We start from the raw sequence: 22,826 nt of genomic DNA, 5'->3' as shown, positions 1-22,826 counted from the left end.
ATTTGAATATATCTCCCTATCTGCCCTATTAAGACAAAAAGGTGGCCATTGGAGCTAATACATTTAAAGGTATGTAAATATGCTAATGAATGAGAAGCTGCCAACACTCCAGCTATTCAATCCAATTTCACAGTACTTGGAATGGTTTATTGTCAGTGTGATCTATTGTCCTATATAAACACAGATGAAATAAAGTTTCTTGCAGCAAAAGGAGGTCATTGCAACATAGTTTTCTGGAGAACTATTTACAATATACAGGGTTTTAATTTTCCCAATTGTTTTTTATCACCCTTGGGGCTATTTCAATATACGCTCTAAAATAAAAGAAACATACAAATAGCTACCGTCTAACCATTGTAGCCATTTCTCCATTGATAACAATGTTAATTTATCATCTCACCAAACCATCTGTCAACCTGGGATAACCTAGGCCAGGTTTTCCAGAATCTCATGTGAACTGAATACATTTAGAATTAAGAAATTAACTGTCCTATTACATCTGCCATCACCCTTACAAATGACTTGTGCTTCATCTCATAGAGCAGACTGTGCTTCTCTATAAGACTTGATTCTTTCAACCATTGCACTGCTCCACTCACTTTTTTACCTTTAACACATTTAAATGAATGCATTTAATCAAATACAAATGTCTAGTAAACATAAAACTGATAGTATTAAGCAAGCATGCAGCAACGTCTTGCAAGCATATGTTGGCTGGTGTGAACTCATAACAAATGTGCTATGACGGTTCTGTTGAAGATGTTTCTATGTAATAATTCAGCTTCATTAATTCAGCCTAACAGACACATTTAGCTAAACCACTTTTCCTCATCCTTGTGTTTTTCATCTTTCACTCCATATTATCATTGGGTTGTATTTCTCAATAATACATCTAATAGCATGGTAATAGTGAATGTTGGATGAATAAAATTGTGTTATCAATAGTTACATTTTTGTGCATTTTTGTCCTCAGTTAATTTTTATTTTGCAAACCCGACATTTATAATTTAAGTAAAAATATATGTTATAATATGGTATATGTTCACCTTTATAATTTCAGTGAAAACATTTTTAAGTGCTTTTAACATGTCCATGCTGTGGCAGGAACCAAAAACATGCAGCATAAGCTTGTGACATAAATTGTGAACAGAAAATTAAATTGACCAATGAAATTGACTCCTGCCCAGACTGAGAGAGAATTTTAAAAAAAGGACGAAAAAAGGATAATGAAAAATGCATCAATTTTAAAAACAATATATATATTTTTTTAATTTAGAGTGGTCTTTGCAATACAGGTAAGGAAACGTGTCCCTGCTTCGGGACTTTACAAATTACTTTTAACCTGACAGTGTCCATTTTTGCTATTGTGTTTACTGTATATTTGCATCCTTCCTGTTACCTTCTCGTAAATAAGGATTTTGGTGGATTCAGAGGGTCTCTCTCAGATCCAGGCAGCAGCTAGAAAATGGCATGAAGGCACAGGGAAAACTTTTGCTAGACTAGCAGCATGCTCAGCTACACATTGCCATTTGGCTGAAAACCACATGCAGAGGAGCTGACGACAGATTGAGAAGCGATATTGCATGAAGTGGCAGCATTGGAATTATGCCAAGGCCTACCAGGGCATACACTGGAAGCAAAAGAAGAAGAATTACATCTGATAGTGGGTGGCTGGACAAAATGAGAGATGACAGTGATTCAAGAAGGGCCTTGGTGCCTCTCAGGTCTAGAGACCAGACCGTACAGGTAGATTGTAATAATTCTAGAATGACCTTGGCATCTCGTGAATGGAGGGGTTCTAACCGTAGTGGTGATCCAAAACCCACTGAAATCAACAGGAGCATTTCCAGTGACCTACAGGTGAACCATAACTGAATACAATGCTCCTTGTTTTAGCAGCTGAGCTAAGAACTGTGGTTCCTTTCTTAACTATTTGGGTTTATACCAATATCCCTGACAAATCTGGTGAAAACCTATTTTGGGATAACCTATGCATCAGTAAAACTACTCTAAAATTGCATTTTTAGTGAAATCTATCAACACATGTGACAGTTGGAAAATTACTAACTAACCTTTTAAGACGTGGGACCACAAGGAGTTGTGTTTTCAGTCTGTCATTGTTTTCAGTGGGATCAAGGTTGGGCCCTAAAACGAGAATAAAAACTGTGCTTTCCTTAGAGATAAAGCGTTGTGTATATTTTGATTTCCTTTTCACCACCAACTCTGAATGATGTTGCAAGTGAAATTCCACATCTTTGTCCTATGTAAACCCCTTCTATCGTGAGCTGTTATAAATAGAATTGATTCCACTAGCACTTTTGATTAAATTCAATCCTGATATTTACCAGACTTTCAGTACTAATGTAATTATATTGAAACAGAGATCCTGAAGGGTTTTATAGTGTTGCCATAAAACAGTTCTGCACTTTGGGGAAAGGATTTACATGCTTTTGATGAAAAGATGACAAATGATATTAGCCATGAATGCACTTGCACTAAGACTGCCAATGTAAACCTAATGAGGAGAGGCAGAATTGGTATATGTGGGACTGAAAGTTAGATCCTCTAATGCAGAACCAAAAAATTAATTAAGAAAATGAATCCTCCCCCTCCACCTTACAATTTTGGATCAATATCTACACAGACTTCCAGAATAATTTAAAATCATGATTGGCAAATTATTACAGTCTGTGCAAACTTGTGTATTCAGTGGCTTAAACTCATAGGCTGCGTCCCCACATGCAGACAAGTGTGATTTGGGGTGTCACAAACCTCTTTGTGGTGCCACAAACTGCATGCATGGAACATTAAAATGTGCCCTGTGCTGCAAATGTGCAGCATGAGGGCAAAATTTGCTACCAAGATTTCCGAGGAGCAAAAAAACCCCCAGAAAAAAAGCAGCGCAGCAAGTGTTACAATAGCATGCACCAGAAAAAACAGAGGCTTGGTATTCCAGGGAGATGCTTTGGCTGCTGGCCAAAGTGTCTCCACTCCTCCATTTGTGCCCTGGCTGCTCCAGCAGACCGGGAACTGGGAGGAGTGAAGCAAGGGCAGTTTGTCCAGAGCAGGACAGTGTCCCACAATAAAGCACATGTGCAGGGGTGTGTACTGTGGCAGAAAGTAGCCACACAAATTTGTGCCACTACTGTTTGTGCCACTGTAGACGAATGCCCCTGCACATCTAGACACAGTCATATAGGCATAGGACTTGCTTTTTTGTTTTTTGTTTGTTTGTTTGTTTTTTGGAGAAAGATTGGGCAAAAACACCAAATGCTTTCCACGACTGCCATTTGCAATCACACTGTCTGTGTGTACAGAGCCATAACTTCCATTATACCTTCATGTACCAGTGGTGCTCAAACTCCCAGCCACAGAGCCAGAATGGGTAATATGGGGCCAGTCCATAGGTTAGAGCCCTCCTTGGGAGTTGGTGCATGGATGTGATCCTGTGCACCAGCCTGATCCTGCACACTGAATCTGGCAGCACAATGGCCTGATCCCATGCACAGCCAGATCCCATGCACCACATCCAGCCATATACCAGCGCAATTCTGCCTTCACACTGGCCTGATTATGCACACTGAATTTAACCACTCTCTGGTTCAATCCTGCATGTTGCCTGAACCTGTGTGTGGCCTAATCCTCTATGCTGCATCTGGCTTCGCAGAGACCAAATCCCACACTTTTGGTTCTGGCCACGACAGCCTGACCCCACATGCTAGATCTGGCCTGACCCTGTATGCCAAATCTGCTCATGTACCAGATCCACTGCAGACCGGTGATCTAGCGCACAGAACCATACCATCTTGCCTGCAAGGCCCCCAGCACATCTGGGATTTGGCAGCAGAAGAGTAGCAATTAATGGTCTCAATGCTCCCCCAGCACCAAATTTCCAAACCTGTGGGGAGCCTAGGGTCAACTTTTCACATGGTACATTCACCAGGTTGCAAACACACCTGCAGATTTTGCACCTGCTAATGGATGAACTGGAAGGCCTTACAGATGAAGTTTGTTTATTGTTGAGATGATCACCCTAGCCAGGTGTCAACAAGCCTGAGCCAACTCTGCCCAGAGACAACTCTAATGCTCTTGGAAGATGGAGCTATGGGGTCCTTGAGATCAAGAGGGAACACCATAATGACAACTAAACATTTGTTTAAAACAAAAGTTACTCCATCCTTATTTCTGGAAATAAGAGTGCAGGCTGTAAACAAAGCTTCCCTGCTTATTCCTCCTAAGGGGCCTTTGTGTTTTGCTGTCATTAAAAAGGATACTAAAAAGTGTGATCTGTAGAGGGACTGGGGCACACCTACACCAAACTTCCTGAGCTAGCTCTGCTTTTCCTCCTTTAGCCCTTCAGAGAATACTTGTTAGCCATGTCAATGGCTAAGCCTTTTTTGAATCTTGCAAAGCCTTGGCTTTGGTGATATTTCGTGGCAATTAGAATAACTGCATTGTGGAGAGAAGTATTTCCTTTTAAATTTTCTGCCTTTCAATTTCATTGGCCATTTCCTTGTTCCTGTATCCATGAAATAGTGAATGGAAGCTACTGACTTCTCTTCTCTGGGTCATCCATTTGTATACTTTTCATCTGTCACCTCTTACTCTTCTCCTCTTCAAGGTATACAGTCCTAATCTTTACAGTCTTCCTGTAAAGGCTGCTTTTAGCTCTAGCTGTGCCTGCTTTTTCCTCAGACCTGAAGAAGAATGCACTGCATTTGCCTCTGTGCCATCATAAAACAGTTCCCCCATTTAGGATTGCCCAGGCATGCATTAACACTCCAGTGCAGTCCCAGGGCTGGGACTACCAATCAGCTGATTGATAGTCTCAGCCATGGGACCACACCAGAACTGGCTTTCCCCTGCTTACAGAGATGCACCTCAGAGCTTCGCTGGGGTACATCTCTGCAAGTAGGGAACTTGTCCCCTGTTGTCCCACAGGATCAACAGGTGGAACAGCAGGCAATTTATGTTTCACTCAGTAAAGCAGATAAGCTATGTCAAGAAACATTTAATTAGCAATATCTACTTATCTATTTAGCAATATCTACTTATACCCTAAGTCTGTCCCAGCCATGCAGTTGGTCCAATAGACCAATGTAGTTTACTGGTATATCCATTTTTATAATCATTATTTAAAGCATTGAAGCCATTCCCTTGGAAAAGGTCAACATTTCTGCACAACAGGGCTGTTCACCTTCTAAGTGGCTGGGAGCTGCATGCCACCCAGGCTGCACTAGTGGGACCTGCATGCACGGGGCTGCACTAGTGAGCCATGAAGCCCCATGGCCACATTCCCTTGCTGCACTGCACATGCAGGCAGCCCTGCTACAGCCCAGTGCTGCACAGTGCACACAGCAGCCATTGCAATGTGGGCAGCTCTTGCATCAGGCACATGGGCTGTCCCCACCTCAGCTCCCCCATGCCATGGGCTCCCCTGGTATTGTGAGCTGCCCTGCCCCACTCCCTGGGGTGGGAGCAAGAAGTAAAAGCTGAGTGAAGAAGGAGGAGCCTGGAGACCCCCGCTGATCCCTCAGAGCAATAGGGGGAGCAATGGCCAATTGAGAGCTCAGGGCCCACACATTAACCCCTTGCGTGTGGCCAGTAGGCCAGTAGCCCTGCTGTCAAATATTTTAACCTTCTATTTGGAAGGGAAGATTATGACTAATTCACTGTGTAGCCTTGGATAGGTAACTTCACCTTAAGTTCCCCCTGTAAAATGGAGATGACAGAAAATTGGCCTGGGAGGGACCTCAGGAGGTCATCTAGTTCAACCACCTGCCCAAGGCAGGATCATTCCTGTGTAAGTAATGCCTATCAAGTGCTTGTCTTATCTGCACTTAAAAACTTCCAAGGATGAAGATTCATCAACTTCTCTAGGGAATCTGTTTCAATGCTGAACTCTCCTCATACTGAGAAAGTTGCCCTAATGTCCATCCTAAGTTACAACTTAAGACCATTGCTTCTTGTCCTGGCCTCTGTCACTTATAGAATACCATAGTTATTAGCATACCACAATTCCCACTTTCCCCTCAAATAAGACACACATCTTGCTTTGGGAAGGTAGAATGAAGGTAAAAAATATGTTTCTTTCCTTGAAAAAAAAGGGGGGGATATGGGCAGTCTTATTGCCACATCAGAGGCTGTAGACCTCAGCCAAGTAGATTAGCGTGGCATTCTCTTATCATCCTCACACCTCTTAGCCCATGGGAGATGCTGCTACTGCAGCACCTACAGATTACCTCAATCACATCAGCAGCCTAATTATATACAGTCCAACACTGTAAAAGCCTCCTCCAGTGGGAAGAGGAGTGAGGCTGAGAAGAGGAATCCTGCCTTAGCTCCATGTGGCACAAGACTCCAGACCCTGCAGAAATCAGCTTCCTTATTTTAGACATGCCCCAATTTTCCACTGCTAATATTTTGGGGAAAGTGCATGTAGTATGAGAATAAATGTTATAGTCTATCACCATCCTCCATATAACCCTCTTTGGTCATGTATTTGGAGCCTGTTATCAAATTCCCCCTCAGTCTTCTCTAGACTAAATCATCCAAGTTCTTTCAACCTTTTCTCATACATTGTAGAATCATAGAAAATTAAGGTTGAAGGGGACCTCAAGAGATCATCTAATTCAACCCCCTGCTCAAAGCAGGATCATCCCTAACTAGATCATCCCAGCCAAGGCTTTGTCTAGCTGGGTCTTAAAAACCTCCAAGGATGGAGATTCCACAACCTCTCTAGGTAACCTGTTCCAGTGTTTTATTACCTTCCTCATGAGAAAGTTTTCCCTAATATCTAACCTAAACTTCCTTTGCTGCAACTTAAGACCATTGCTCCTTGTTCTGTCATCTACAACCACTGAGATCAGTCTAGCTCCATCCTCTTGGTAACCACCCTTCAGGTAGTTGAAGGTTGTTATTAAATCCCCCCTTAGTCTTATCTTCTCCAGACTAAGTAATCCCAGTTCCCTCAGCCTCTCTTCATAAGTCATGTTCTCCAGCCCCCTCACCATTTTCACTGCCCTCCACTGGACTCCCTCCAATTTGTCCATATCTTTTCTGTAGTGGGGGGCCCAAAAGTAGACACAGTACCCCAGATGTGACCTCACCAGTGCAGATTAGAGGGAAATAATCACTTCCCTCAATCTGCTGGCAGCACTCTTACTAAAACAGCCCAGTATGCCATTAGCCTTCTTGGCAGCAAGGGCAAACTGCTGGTTCCTATTTGGCTTCTTGTCCACTGTAACCCCAGGTCTTTTTCTGCAGAGCTGCTTCTTATCCAGTCAGTCCCTAGCCTGTACTGGTGCATGGGTTTGTTCTGTGCTAAGTGCAGGACTTTGCACTTGTCCTTGTTGAACCTCATGAGATTCCTTTTGGCCCAGTCCAGCAATTTGTCTAGGTCACTCTGAATCTTAGCCCTACCCTCCAGTGTATCCACTACAGCCCCCAGCTTGGTGTCATCCACAGATTTGCCAAGGGTACACTCTATGCCATATTCCATATCGTTGATGAAGACATTGAACCAAACTGGCCCCAGGACCAACTCCTGGGGCACTCCACTTGATACCGGCTGCCAACTGGACATCGAGCCATTGATTACTAGCCTTTGAGCCCAATGATCCAGCCAGTTTTCTATCCACCTTACAGTCCATTTATCCAGCCCATACTTCCATAGCTTTCCTGCAAGACTGTTGTGGGAAACCATATCAAAAGCCTTGATGAAGCTAAGGTATATCAGATCCACTGCTCTCCTCACATAGACAGAGCCAGTCATCTCATCATAGAAGACAATCAGGTTGGTCAGCCATGATTTGCCCTTGGTGAATCCATGCTGACTGTTCCTAATCACTTTCTTCTCCTCCGAGTGCTTAGAAATGAATTCCTTGAGGATTTGCTCCATGATTTTCTCAGGGAATGAGGTGAGGCTGACTGATCTGTAGTTCCCTGGATCTTCCTTCTTTGTTTTCTTAAAGATGGGCTCTATATTTGCCCTTATAGGGCACATCCCCACAAGCACACATGTGTGGTTTGTGGCACCTTAAAAGCCGTTTGAGGTGCTCCAAGCCACATGTGGTGCATGTGCACCCTTGCACTGCAAATTAGCAGCGGGGGGGGGGGGGGGGGGTTCACACCAGGAGATCCGAGTGTCAAAAAAAACCCACCACTAAAAAAATGTGGGGCAGTGCACACGGCAGTAATGTGCGTCACCAGGGACTGGAGCCTGGCCAGCTAGAGCCATGTTCTGTGCTAGAGTGCACGTGCAGGAGTGTGCCACTGGATAAATAGTACTGGCACAAATATGTGGCACAAATATGTGCCACTGATATTTGTCCCATAGAAAATATGTGCCCCTGAACATGTGCATTCATGGGGATACACTCATACAGTACAAATCATGTTTTCCTAGACTCCTAATAATTTTTGTTGCTATTCACTGGACTTTCTCTAATTTGTCTGTGTCTTCCTTGAAGTGCAGTGCCCAAAACTGCACACAGTACTCTAAATGAGGCCTTGCCATTGCTGAATAGAAGAATTGCTTCTCTGCACTTGCAAGTGATACTTGTGTTATTTCATCCTGCATACTATCACCTTTCTTTGCAACAAGCACATGCTGTTGACTCATATTTGTCTTGGGGGTCAGTATAACCCCCAGATCCTATTCCATAGTTCTAAAGCCTAGCCTGTCATTCCTCAGGTTGTTCTGTCTTTGTATATGTAATTGTTTTGTCCAAAGTGAAGAACTTTGCACTTGTCTTTATTGAATTTCATTCTATTAATTTTGGACCATTTTCCCAGTTTATTAAGGTCATTTTGAATCTTAATCCCATCCTCCAGTTGTCTGCAACTCCACCCAATTTAGTGTCACCCTGCACTCGACCCCATCCTTCAAGGCAGTTAGGCTTCTTTACAGGGGTATAGGTTGTAGCCATGTTGGTCTAGGATATAGGCAGACAAGGTTCTTTGGGCAAATCTGATATCTTTTATAAGGCCAACTCAAATAATTGGAAAAATTCTTCTTAGCAAGCTTTCATGTACTAATACCCTTTGTCAGGCTGAGAAAGCGTCTGCACAAACCAACTACAGATGCTTCCTCAGCCTGACAAAGGGTATATCTGAAAGCTTGCAAAAAAGAATTTTTCCATCTATTTTTAGTTGGTTGAATAAAAGAGACCAGATTTACCCAAAAAACCTTAGGCTTCCTTAAAGACACACAAAAAACTAGAACTCTTGGTTCCAAAATGACACCTTTTATTAGACCAACTGGAAAATGGTAAGAAAATTGTCCTTTTCTGCAAGCTTTCAGGATCAAAGTCCCTTTGTCAGGCTCTGGGAAAAGTGTAGATGGTACAAGATGGTAAAAAGTCCCCATAGGTAGGAAATAAACTTAATTTTTGCACAGAGGGAGCTGAAGATGGAAGGCTGTCCCCCTGGGTCCATGAGTGTCTTTGTGAGCTGTGTTGAGTAGCTCTTTGATGTGTTGATCAGGTAGAATTCCTTCCCTGGAGGTGTCAGATGGTAGGCAGGGAGGCAAAAAAATGTCCTTGTTGTTCTGCAATGAAGTTTAAAATCCAAAATTGGCTAAAATTCGGCATCTTCCATGTTTCAGGGGTATACTTGGTGGCTGTGTTGGTCTGAGACAAAAAGACATACAAAAAACTAGAACTCTTGGTTCCAAAACGATACCTTTTATTAGACCAACTGGAAAATGGTAAGAAAATTGTCCTTTTCTGCAAGGTTTCAGGATGAAAGTCCCTTTGTCAGGCTCTGGGGAAAGTGTCGATGGTACAAGGCTTCCTTAGGCATTTTGGGAGCTTCCAGTGAAAGCACTAAGCTTCATTTTTAAAATTATTTTTACAATATTGAGAAGGCATTGTCCCAATTTCAGCAAAACACTCCAGCCCATGACTCTTCAAATAGCCCTTGCAGATATAAGAAACTTTAATGGAATTTAAGCACCTGCTTAAAGTTAAGCAGGGGATTATATGATACTCTGAATAAGGTTGGGTTGCTGAACCATGGCTGTAACAGAATATTTCTGTGGCTCAACACGGATACCTAGACATGTTCTAATCTTTTCAAGACAGGTATGGATCCACGACTGGACCTCAGTCCTGTGCTTCCTTTTGTACATGTGCTCTAGTTAAAAGTTATTTCTAATTAAATATAATCCTTGTATGTCATTAGCAAGGAACAAAACCAAATATTGGAAAAAATGCAATCCCCTTTTCTCTCCAGATCCACCAGTGCTCCACTGATGTATATTTTGAAATGTGTGTGTAATATATACTCTCCAGAATTATGAGAACTGCAAATAACACACTGTGGTTTTGTGTTAATCTTTATTTATCTAAAGCTTTCAGTGCTTGCTTTCTTCATTGAATATTCTGCACCTCTGTGTATCTTTCCCTGGAAGTGTCCCAGTGTCTGTGCCACTTCTCAGTTTCTTTGCGTATTAACTGAGCTTAGGGCAAAATATTGCTCTCTGATCTTCATAGCAGATCTTATTTCTGACTTCTTTCTCTTCCTGGTTACAATTCAGGATATCTTCCCAACATGTCACAGCAGTTAAGCACAAACTTGGCTTCAGTGAAACTTAAGCATCCGCTTAAAGGTATCCTGAATCAGAACCACTATGTTACAGACTGTTGTGCATGAAAGGAAAGTAAAATCTTAGAGCACAGGGCATTAGCCTTCGAGGCAGGAGTGAAAGCCATTTACACTTGAAAAAACATGACTTGAGGGAAAGTTGGGTAATTGTTACCATGCACACTCAAGTCTGAGAACCCTTGTCATGTATCGTAGCTCTCTTGCTGTGACACAGTCTTAAACTCCAGGTTGCAAAAGCCAACCTACACATTTAAGAAAGCAAGCAAGCTCATCTACACTTGGTAATAACATCACAATATGATCATATTAAAACCAAAAATTCACTTAAGCCACAGATGTATTAAAACTTCAGGGAAGTCAGCAATTTTGCATATTGTTCCCACCCCACCTCCCTTCTGGTATGATTTTTTTTCCTTTCTACCTTTAAGCTCTTCAGATTGGGTTGGGTCCTTCTGGAACTGCACTTCTGACAGATGGTCATTTCATTCCCCCACCTCCTAGGCCTGGAAATCCCTTTACTTCTTTGTGAATAAAGGGAGTGCAAGTCAACACGTTAATAATTTCTCATCCTAGGTCCCCAGCATAAATTGAGAACACCATGCCATATCTGAGCTGCGTTTGTGTTCTTCCGCAAAGCTTTCCTTTCTTCTCAGACAATACAGTCTTGGATTTTCAGACATTTTTGAGATACTGTCTTACATCTCATGTCAAATTTAAAACAGACACAGCTTAGAGGAGGGGAAGGAGAAGGAACAAGAGAGGGCCTTTGACATTCTTCAAAAAGGCTGCAACGACATCTGGACATAAACAAGGCATCATCTGACGGGAACAACTGACCTCCGGTGCAATTCCCAGTGTTGTTCTGACATGTCCGGTTGGCTTCCCCAGTGAAACCTCCAAAGCCTGAGTGTGCCCAGTTACATCAGAAATATTTCCAGATCCCCTGCCTTGTGATCATATCTCAGTAGAGCAGCCAGGCACACGTGCAGAAAGGCTGCACTTCCACAGATGCTTTCTCTGTAATAGCATCAGCATTTGGCTTCGGGAATTAGCTTGTTTTGCACAACATAACTTAAGCAGAACCCAAAACAACAGCCGCCCAAGAACAAATATGGTAGAGAGAGAATCAATGGAAAGTTGATCCAAACTGAATAGAAAGATTCTTTGCCCACATTTTTTTTTAAGAATCAAGGATCATGGTTGAGTAGGAAGAGTAGAGAATGACTGATCTGAACAATTACAGGGCGAATGGTGTAATGATATTCTATGTCCAAAGCACCTCTGAAAAGAAAAAGAATTGAAACAGAAACTATTGGTAAAATCCTGGCTCAGCTGAAGTCAGTGGAAGATTTGTTTTTGAATTCAGAGAGGGAGACATTTCTCCCTATGTATATAAAGAGACATGTGTAAATGTGCTTTGTCAATAGGTCTTCTGCTCCTCATTCCCTCATGAATCTTGAAAAACTTCCCTGTAATCATTATACACTAAAACCTCACTGTTTTGCCCAGCAGTGTTACTAGAGTTGCATCTACTGGATGCTTATTAATTACACTTGTGTGATATGCAAACAGAATTATTGATAACCATAGGGATTGAAGTACTCATACATAACACCTGCATAATAGCAGCAGTAAAACCCAAACACTTTAAGTTTAGCATCAGTGAGAATTCTTCTAAGCTTTACATTATTAAAGCTTCAGTAATACAGTGATCTCTAGTTATAGATTATCAGCTGTGGGCAGTTCAATATAAGGCAGAGAAGTTCCAGGCTCTTGGGTGTGGGGTTTGTTTCAAAGTCCTATAATTATTCCATTGTTTGCATCTCCAAAGACTGGACTTAATTACAGTTGCTCAAAGCCCTTTCTGGATTAATCCAAGTTCTTGCTTAATAGAGGCATTGTTAAGCCTCTCTGGTATAAGAAATGAGCTGCGAAGTTAGAAATAATTAGCTAAAAAGCCACTGATGCTGCTGCTAAAACTACTGGATTCCCTGAGTTCCTGTTCCATGAACAGGAAATTAGAGAGGACACTGAGGAGCAGCACACTCGCAGGTGCACTTGGAAATGGAATGGAGTTATTTGCCTCTACCTGATCAGAAAATGTATTCGTTTTTGCCAGCTGGAAACCTTTGGATCTCTTAAGTACTAAAGGATGCACAGACAAACGCAGGGGATACGATGTAAACATGAAGAAAACAACAGTAAATTCTGCTCACAATACCATAATAGCTCAACATTTCTTCTGAAGTGATCAACAGCGCGCTAGTAGTTAACCACATCACTACAGTATAGAGAGTCACTACTAGGTTTCAGAATTAACACAGAGAGGTCACATGACTTCTGCTGCAAGTTCCTTTTCCAGGTAGCAGTTCTGGTTGGAAAGAAAAATGTCTAAGGGGTGTTAAGACATGCACATTTCCATGAGCATTCGCTTTCCACAGTTCGTACCACAACATCCATGTGCTGCCTCTGTGGGAAACTCTGAAGGAAGAGCTATCTGCTTCTCCAGCAGTGAATTGCCCATTAGGAGCAAGCATATAATCAAGATGTAAATCTCCCCTCCCTGCAGCAGCCCACATGTGTCTAGTTCTCAAACTGAAACTATCTACACCAGATTAGGGTAACATTTTCCTGACAAATCTCCAAATCAAGTGGCATTTCTCCTTTATATGCATAAGTGGCACTTACATAGCTGTGTAAATGCAATTTTTGCCACTTATGTGCAGTTTGGCTTCCATTTGCCTTTGCAGAACCATGCTTTCCTGCAGTACCCATTTGAATATGCTCAGAAGGCTGTACTATGTCTTTGAAGGCTCTGGGGAGAAGAGGAATGCCTAGGCGCGCACACAACTCCATGGAAGTTCCTGAAGATGTAGCAGGAGGAAAGTTGCAAATAGTGACTTTCTGACAGGGCAGGAGTGGCAGACCCTCTCACTTTTTAGTCTAGTAGCCTGGTGGTTAGGGGATCTGTCCAAATAGGACACCTGCGGGGGTTGAGTTTGCATTGCTCACCGGGAAGGAGTGTGTGTTAGCACCTTTGAAGAGAGCAGGTCCTAGCACTTGTTTCTGTCCCTCATAGTTTCTATGCACCTTGTATTTAATAGTTATTGGATAAGATGCATAAAGAATAGCGAGATAATTTCTTCCTTATTGGGAGCAGAGGTCAGGGCCCATTTCTTTCCAATGCAGTGTCCAGTCCATCTTGCTGACTTACAGTTTCCCTCTTTGTTTGCTTCTTCCTGGTAGCACATATCTTCCCTTCCTGATTGCTCAGCAGTCCAGCTTCAAGAGGGTTAGACTAGAATGAGCTGGCTAATATGTAATCCCTAGTCTGCTAGTTAGAACACTTTGCTTGGAAGTAGGAGATCCAGGTTCAAATCATCCCTGGATGAAGAGGAACCAGAATCTGGGTCTTCTGCTTCCTGGGCAAATGCCATAACTACTAGAATGCAAAATGCTAGTGCTGCCCTCCTTCCCCACTTCAAGAAATGGAATCCAATATCTGCATAAGTGCCACTTAGTTGCATGGAGGTAAATAAGATTTGGCCCTCCCTCTTTTGAGGTGTTGCTTCACATCTGCAAAAAAGGTTCCAAGGTGTTACATCTTCTGGAAAGCAAGGGGCAAAGTTTTAAGGCTACAGTCAAATTTCACATGAATGCCCTCTCCTCTCCCTCCCCACTCCCAGTTGTAGGTTTAGGTAGTAATAATACAGATTTCAAATGGTTTTGTGCATCTTTGATCCCAAGATAGACAAACTCCGTAGAATCAGTGTTAACTGATGCATGAGTTACTGAACACGGTATTCCGGAGGAATTTGGCTCACTGTCTCGGGAAAGCTACTGTCATTTCAGGTTGAAAACTGAAATTTATATTCTGCAGGAAGGTCAGACATAATGAAATTTACTTTTGTTCCAAGATGGAGGGAAAAGCTAAACTTCTGAAATTTCTCGTTAAACAAAAATTCTGACAAATTTCGTTTGGGAACTATTGAAATATTTCCTTAGATAATGCTGAACCTTCTTATATAAGCATTACATATTACATAATTTTAAATATATGTATACATTTAATATTAAAGTCAAATGAAACGCTTTAACAGTTTCAGAAAAAAGCAAAAAGCCAACATTATTCATTTATTATAAACATGTCCCCATTCAAAGTTTGATTTAAACAAAACTATTTTCTAATGGAAAACTATTTTGTCAAAGTGTTCTGATCATCACTACTTCCAGATTCCATATGACTGGCAGACTGAGAAGGGGAGCACACAATGGATCTGATTCCAGAAAAGAAATTAAGAATATGCTTAACTTTTAGCATGCCTTTAATCCATGTTGGCTGCAAAAGGGCATAAATTAAGCACAGACAAGCATGTTTCCTGAACAGAGAGAACTTCCTGAATCGTTATTTTAAACAGCTTACTGCAACTGAATATATACTTTTCAAACCTTAATTCAACATTTTCATTGAGATTTTATTCTCCACTGTAAAACACAATGCCCATCTTTCAAACTCTAGGGTTTTATATCTAGAAGGTCTGAAAGTCAGGATGTTATCATTTCAGATGTGATGTAATGAAGAAAGCCAAACTGTACCGTGCAATCAAGCTTTTTTATCCCATGAAACTGAGTTTGTATCATCCTCAGAGCATTCTCTTAAGCAGGAAAATGGTGATTCTCAAAAATTGAAAGTCCTTTCAGTCTCCCAGCCCCAGGAGAACTGGATACCTTCTCAGAAATGTCAAACTCAACAACAGATAATCCTGGAGATTTGTCCTCCTGTTTATCTTTCAACACATGCATGTGTGGAGATTAGTGGCTGAGAATACCCGTGATGAAAATTCAAGGATGGAAAAATATTTGCATTTTTGTCATGGCCATTTGGTGACCTGCCATGAGCCAGACAAATCCTAACAAGTTCTAATGCTTCCTAAGAGAATTTCTCTCTCTCATACTCTTATTCACAGTCCTGATTTTTTTTATTCAAAAACTTGAAAACTCCACTTTAATCTCAGATAAAGCATAAAAGCACACCAGTTCCTATACTCAAACAGACATATGGCCTGTCAAAATCCAGAACCCTGGGTACAGTGGTGGCTAGCACTGGGTGCTTCAGAGGAATATATAAAATCCCACAACAGACAATAGCATGACTTCAGGGAACTTTCTTCTTTTCCAGACCTGAAGAAGGGCCTTGAAGAAAGGTATCTTTCTCGACTAAAATAAAAATGTAGCCAAAAACCCCCCATGTTTCTCCCATATTTCCTGGACAACAAGACTCGAGTGTTCATCATTGCAGTCAGTCAGTAGTTGGCTTGTGTCCTGAAACAGGAGTGTTTATGTCCCATGTATATTTTAATCCTAGCAAGTGTAACTACAGTACAGAAATTCTCATTCATAGGGCTGCTGCTGGGCCTTTGCTACAGTATTTTTCAGCCATGAGTTCTACCTGTTAGTTATGTGCAGTATAAGATAGCATTTCCATTCATCCTTTGGCATTTATGAATTGTTCAGCTTGTTAGCCAAGTGAGGAGCCACTTCCTTTTTCTACTGCTCACCATGGTTCTCTATAATATCCATCTCCTCTGGGCTGCACAGCTCTTCTCTTGATTTCTTGGTAATCTGGGGAGTGAGAAGGGAGGAAGCAGCTTCCAACTGCTGGTCTTTACAGAGCACTTCAGGCACAGCTATTCCTAAATCATCCCTGCCTGATGCTTGTCCAATCTCTTCTTGAAAACTTCCCTAGGATGGAGGTTCCTCAACTTCCCTCAGCAGTCTGTTCCACTGCCTCACTGTTCTAACAATGAAGACGTTTTTCCTGCTCTCCAATATAAACCTACTTCGCTGCAAATTCTAGCTATTGCTATAGACCCTACTCTGTGCAGCAACAGAGAAAAAGGTGTTCTCCTCCTTATTTATGGCAGCTCTTCAGATATTTGAAAACTGCTATCATGTCACCTCTTAATTGCCTTTTCCGCAAGCTGAACATAAGTGTTTCTTTCAACTGCTCTTCATACAGTTTGCCTTCCAAGCCTTTTATCATTTTTGTTACCTGCTTCTGGACCCTTTTCTCTACATCATTTTCAAAATGCAGAGCTTCAAACTGCACAAAATACTCTTGAGGAGGCCTAACTAGTGCCAAGTAAAGAGGTACTGTCACCTCCTGTGTCTAGAAAACATGACTTAAATGGAAAGGTTAGAAGAACTGTGATTATTTAGTCTGAAAAGAGAAAATTGAAGGGGGATTTGATAACAGTCTTCAAATATACGAATGCTTATAAAGAAGATGGTGATAGACTGTTCTCTGACTATGGGATAGGACAAGAAGTAACTGTCGAAAATTGCAAGGGAAATTTAGTTTAGAAATCAGGAAGAATTTTCTTTCTATGAGAGTGACTTAGCACTAGACCAGGTTACTTAGTGAGGTTATGAAATCTCCATCTTTGAAAGTGTTTAAGAACAGATTAGAAAGACAGTTAAGTGAGATGGTTGAGACAGGGATGATTCTGCCTTAAGGAAGGGTTAGACTAAATGGAGCCATTGATAGTGACCTTTCATATATAAAATTTGCATGAGCAAAGTATAATAATGTCTAACAATGCTGAGAGCCTCAGGAGGAAAAGATAACAGCAAGCAACAAGTTAAATTATACTTGATATGTCTGTAAAAACTATCCAGGGCAATTTTGAGCTTGATGTGCAAAGGTATTGTAGTGTGAAAGGGTGGCCCCATTTATTTATATGGGGCAGAATTTTATTTTTCCTGTGTATCTAAGTGGCCATGTACAAGACATTCTTGCCACTTAGAGACAGTTTGCTATTTCCACTACACTATTTCCACTACACTGGGTATGGGTAAGCTTGCACATGTACAATGAGCATGCACATTTAGCTATACACTGGCCAGGCAGGTCCATAACTGCATATATGCGCCCATTCTGGATGCATGTCTCTACCTCAGTCCCCAAAACACAGCCAGCCAAAAACCCATCGCTAGCAGGTGTTAGCCTCTGGAGGAGGAGAGGATCCTCCATGGTTTAGCTCCAAATCCTAGGGGTTAGGGTACTTGCTCATGAAGCCAAAGGCCTGGTTTCTAGGCCACCTTCATTTAGAGAGGGTTTGAAGCTGTCTCTCTCTGACTTGTGAACACAGTGCTATATGCATAATGCACCATTCCACAGGTTAGACAGTTTCCACTTATGCATACAGGACAGGCTCATGTCCAAAACAAACCACACTGGGGACAGCAATACGGGGCATTTTCTGTTTATTTATGTATTAGATTTATTTTCTGCCCTCCCCAGAAAAGGCTTAGGGAGGCTTATAATAAAAGCTAAGATAAATTATAAAAAAAACCCCAATATTAAAATAAAATAATATGTAATAAACAACAAATTCCCCCAACAGTGCCCCCCAAATTAGCTCCTCCTACTAAAAGCCTGCCCAGAAGAAAAGTTCTTGTAGGGGCCTGGATCCGATGATCTGTAAGGTCCCTTCCTGCCCCTAACAACTATGAAACTATGAAACATTTTCTGAAGATGTCCAGGATCAGGCTTCCAGTGGGAGGGGAAAAAAAAGCATCAAACCAAAAACTTTTCCAAACCAAACCAAAACAAACAAAAAACCCCAAAACATTCTTTTGAGATTTTTCAGTGGAAAATGTATATCTTCTTTGGAAAAGAACAAAAAAATACAACAATAACAATAAATATTTTCTAACCAACACTACTGAAAGCAGATACCTTCAGGAGAGATCTCCTCTGTCATCCTGACACACATCATGATGATTTTGTTTTCCTATGGACCTGAGAAAAAGTGAGAAGGGGCATTGTTTTGTATCCCAACTTTCTCACAGAAGGAAGCACTGTGCCTCCTTCCCCTAACTTCCCAAGTGGAGAAAAGGCTTTTGGAAGAATGGAGGACTGCAGTATGCAGCCTTACCTTTATTCTTATCTATCGCCATCACTGTTCTGCGGGGCCCCTCACCAGCTGGAAAACTGCTCAGCTGTAGGCAGAAATGGCTCTGTGGGCAGCTGGCAGCAGAGACAAGGTGGCTTCCCTACCCCAGTATGCCCTTATTTCAATTCAGGGGAGAAGTTAAGGGTGCAGGAAACTGAAAGTGGAAGAGCATGGAAACCAGAGAAATTGGATAAAGATAAAAGGAATTTGGGAGAAAGGGAGAAGAGGCATGGGGAATGTGAGGTCAACGCTGGGTCCCAAGGAGAGGGCAGAGGGACGGTGACAAGGAAAAAAGGGAAGCAAATGGGGAGCCGAGGCATGGGGAACTTGAGAGAGAAACAAGAAGCTGGGAAGTGGAGGTGTGAAGGGGGAAAGAGAAGCCAGAGGGAGGACAAGAGGTTCTTGTAAGAAAACCAAGAGAGACTGCAGCAGCCCATATCTGCAAAGCAGCTCCGTGCCTTGTTTTGTGATCCCCTCAACTTCAATACAAAATGACTCCCTTGACTGTTATACAAGTGGAGAGAAGCCGTTTAGTATCTTGCAAAAGTGTGGATGCATAAAGCAGGGCTATCAGAGTAAAGAGGACCAGCAGTTCTGCTTTTGTCTTTGTGCCATGGCTGCGAGGGGCTTTTCCAGGCTGCTGGTGTAACTTGCTGCCCCAAAAGAGATGCAAGGGCAGAGTTCTCTATACACTTATGTTCAGGACACTCTTGGGAAATACTTAGCTCTTAGAGTCTGGTGAAGAGATAACTGGACTGGAGAGACAAGGTATGAAGTCTTGATGGCAATCCACTGGCCAAGGGGGTTTGACTATGAGGGAGGGATGAAAATTCATTACAGAGACACGAGGATTATAGCTAGGAATTATAATAATGGTAGTAAAAGTGTCTACTTTTTGGTTGGGTCCTCTGGGGGCCCCAGGAAAATATCAGGTACTCATTGTGCTGGGTATTGTGCAGATATATAGCTAGAGTCCAACATTTATACTCCAAATAGATGAAACAGACACTGGTTGGGCGATAGGATGAAACTGAGAAAAGGAAGGTTTAGGCTGGACTCCAGGGCTAGGGACAGAAATTACACATAAACCAGTACAAGTGATCAGAAACTGGTTCAAATCTGTAACACAACAGAAGTTCAGTGCACTTAAACCACTTTCAAAATGACTGAAACTTGTTTAAGATAAACTGGATGGATATAATATAAAACTTAACTTATGTAGGTTAAATTGATTTATTGAACTTCTGTCCCAGATTCCCTCCAGATTCAAGTTAACTCACAGTCCCATGGCATCCCAGGGTGCTTTGCTCTAGCACCCCCAGCTTCTGGCATGAACTATGGCAGGCATGTGGCTGCATTCCTGAATCAAAAGTGAATGTCTGTTCACTTGCTTGTTGGTTCAATCTACGCATCTTAAATTAACCTGTGAAGATTGAATGATTCAGTTTTGGGCTTTTTGACTGTCTGTCAAAACATCCTGACTTATCCCAGGACAAACTTCCTGACTGTGTGAGTTAACAGGCTGTGAGGTTGCTCCCCTGGACAATGTCAGAAACCCTAGCACTTGACATAACACTGGGGAGATCCACTGGACAAATCGTCAGTGAAAACTTCTCTGGAGCCACATGTGCCAAATGTGGCAACCACTCTGGGGCTGCACTGTACATGGCGGCCACTCCACTGCTCTGGGGCTGCGCTGCATGGGGCAGCCACTCTGGGACCCACCACTGGATCCAGCAAGGTGCTGACACATGCTGGAGTGGGTGCTGCGTGTGGTGCGGTCCCAAAGTAGGCACTATGTGCAGCGTGTGGGGCCATCTGATATGCCCCACATGCTACCTATGAATCAACTCCAAGACCCACAGAAAGCATTGGGAGGCTGAATGATAGGGCACTGCGGGCTGGATACGAGCCATGGGCCATATCTTTGACACCCATGCATTAGAGGTTACATACCACACTGAGCTTCAGAAATAAGCATGAAGGAAGTACTGAATACAAGGGCTGTCAGTTTGCTAAGTAAAATGAGCAATTTAATGCTAAACTGGCTAGGGCAATGGAGAGAAGCACCATGCTTGGAGTGGTTACAGAACATAAGAAAGGGGAGTCACAGTGCATATGAAAGAGCAGAGTGTATCAGGAGACCTGCTCTGTCCCTGACAGTGTGATAGAGTCCTGCCAGCCACAAAATGGTCCCAAATGGCCAGCTCTTATACGAGACTGCTAGAGGAACAAAGGAAGGCTCATTACATCTTCATTCCCATTGCATGTCTGGGCAGGGGCAGGCCACAACCTGACTCAAAATGTGCAACATTTAGAAAGCAGGGATATTAATACCTCTCTGAGACTGTAATCACAAAGAGCTGTGATAGTAACAGTCTCTGTTGCTTTTTACGAACAGCTGCAAAAATAAGATACGTTGTTGGAAATTAGGTTTGAGTGTTTTCAAGTGCTGCATTTACAAGCCCTTCACATCTCCCTAATCTGCACTTAAACCTCCATCCAGCTGGAATGGAACAGCAGGATGTACCAACAGGTACTTACAGCTGCATGCGATGGATAAGGGTATTTCCCTCCTACACCTGCAGTACCAGCTGCTGGGGATGAGCTAAAGGGAAAGTACTAACAGGAGGTTCTTATGTGAAACATGAAATAAATTTGTTGTTTCTGAAACCAAATTAATTCCACATACAGGTCCTCACAACAAGTGGGTGTCCAAGTATACCCTGAATTTGCCCACTTCTTTTATAACATTGACACTGGCCAGTAGCATGTCTATCATGACTTTGTAGTGTGTGCTAACAGAGCTGACACTGTGGATTCCTGTATTGCTACCTTTCTCTGTCTTACCCTCTGCTGTTGCTCTGATTATGGAACCACTCTCTTACTCTTCTGGAATTCATAACTGCAACATCGAAAGATGGATATCCTCACAGCAGCATCCTCACAGCAGCATTTCAAGAACCCAGTTCTACCCAGTCTGCTCAGGTTGGGAGGCAAAGAAGTTTTATGCTAAAACTTCCCACTCAGTTTGCCACAACAAAGGAGTATGTTTGTCTTAAAAATATGTAATTATTTTAGATGCTTTCTCAGCAATTGGATTTCTGATTTGCCTAACAGAGCAATGGCTATTCAAATCCACCGCTGTAAATTGCCATCTTTGTTTCAGTTTGATGTGTTTGCTGGCTCTACTAATGCACAAGTGTTGGATTGGGCTGATTGCTGAGAAGGCGAAACCCTGTTGCAGACACGGCTGCTTCTACCTTGTCCCTGCACATCTGGAATCATGCCCTGGACTAGTATAGGGGGTGCTATTGCCAACTGACATTGTACATTCTTTCCTCCCTCCCCTTTCTCCACCTCTGACCTCTTGTTGTGTGTTCCCCCCACAGAATGTGATTGCCATCCCGTGGGTGCAGCTGGCCAAACCTGTAATCAAACCACAGGTCAATGTCCCTGTAAAGATGGTGTGACTGGCATCACGTGCAATCGATGTGCCAAAGGCTACCAGCAAAGCCGATCTCCCATTGCCCCGTGCATAAGTATGTGGACCACTCTTTTTGAAGTCTGTACTATAGTGGAATTAACCAATAAAAAATCAACCTCAGCTACTAAGGGTAGTGTTACAGGCTACCTTTAAACCATTCTAAAGGCACTTAAAACAGGAGCATCCATGGATTAAACAGTGGTAAACTGTGCTAGATAGCCTCTAAGCATCTTAAAATTACACCAGTTTGGGCAAGGGTTATCTCTGAAGCGTTCTACCTAGCTTGAGTTTAGAATATTGTTAGTCTACTTCATGGAGATAAAGTGACTAATTTGCAGTCACCTAGCATCCCATGATGCACAGCTACCCCTGTACAACTTTCCCCCTCCCAAGCTGTATTGCCCAGGGGGTTGTACTTGCCCCAAGCCAACACCCCACCTGCCCTCAGTGGGTATGATCCCAGCCCACATGGCACCACACCGTTGACTTCTCATCCAGGTGCCAGGCATGTGGCCCTCCACTCAGAGGGCTAAGCCTTTGCCCTACATTTGGGCAGCATTCCCCTACCCAAGAGAAGTGGAGGTGAAGTGTGGGGTACAGCCTCTCTCTCCAGCCTTTCACATTTCTGGGGAGGTAACCAGGAAGGGTCTTCCTAGCACTGCATGTGGTGAGAACATGGAGCCCAGAAAGGCATGCTTTCCCAGGCGCCACACTCTCAGTGCGCTTAACCCCTGGGGTCTGCTCCCAGAGGAGGGATAAAGTCCTGGCTCCTG

General features: G+C 42.6%; 1 protein-coding gene across 4 annotated transcripts in view; it reads left to right on the top strand.

The window, feature by feature from the left end:
- LOC102374924 (netrin-1) overlaps window positions 1–22,826 on the top strand; it is a 118,302-nt gene that overhangs the window by 5,354 nt on the left and 90,122 nt on the right. For all 4 annotated transcript variants that reach the window (XM_025212890.1, XM_006031272.3, XM_025212889.1 and 1 more), the window contains exon 2: window positions 21,959–22,108. In XM_025212890.1, coding sequence (XP_025068675.1) covers window positions 21,959–22,108 — 150 coding nt within the window. The remainder of the gene's footprint in view (window positions 1–21,958; window positions 22,109–22,826) is intronic.

This window comes from Alligator sinensis, unplaced genomic scaffold (assembly GCF_000455745.1).
Source record: "Alligator sinensis unplaced genomic scaffold, ASM45574v1 scaffold17_1, whole genome shotgun sequence".
Taxonomy (NCBI): Eukaryota; Metazoa; Chordata; order Crocodylia; family Alligatoridae; genus Alligator; species Alligator sinensis.
The sequence above is the reverse complement of the archived record's forward strand: the minus strand, read 5'-3'. Positions and strand labels throughout refer to the sequence as shown.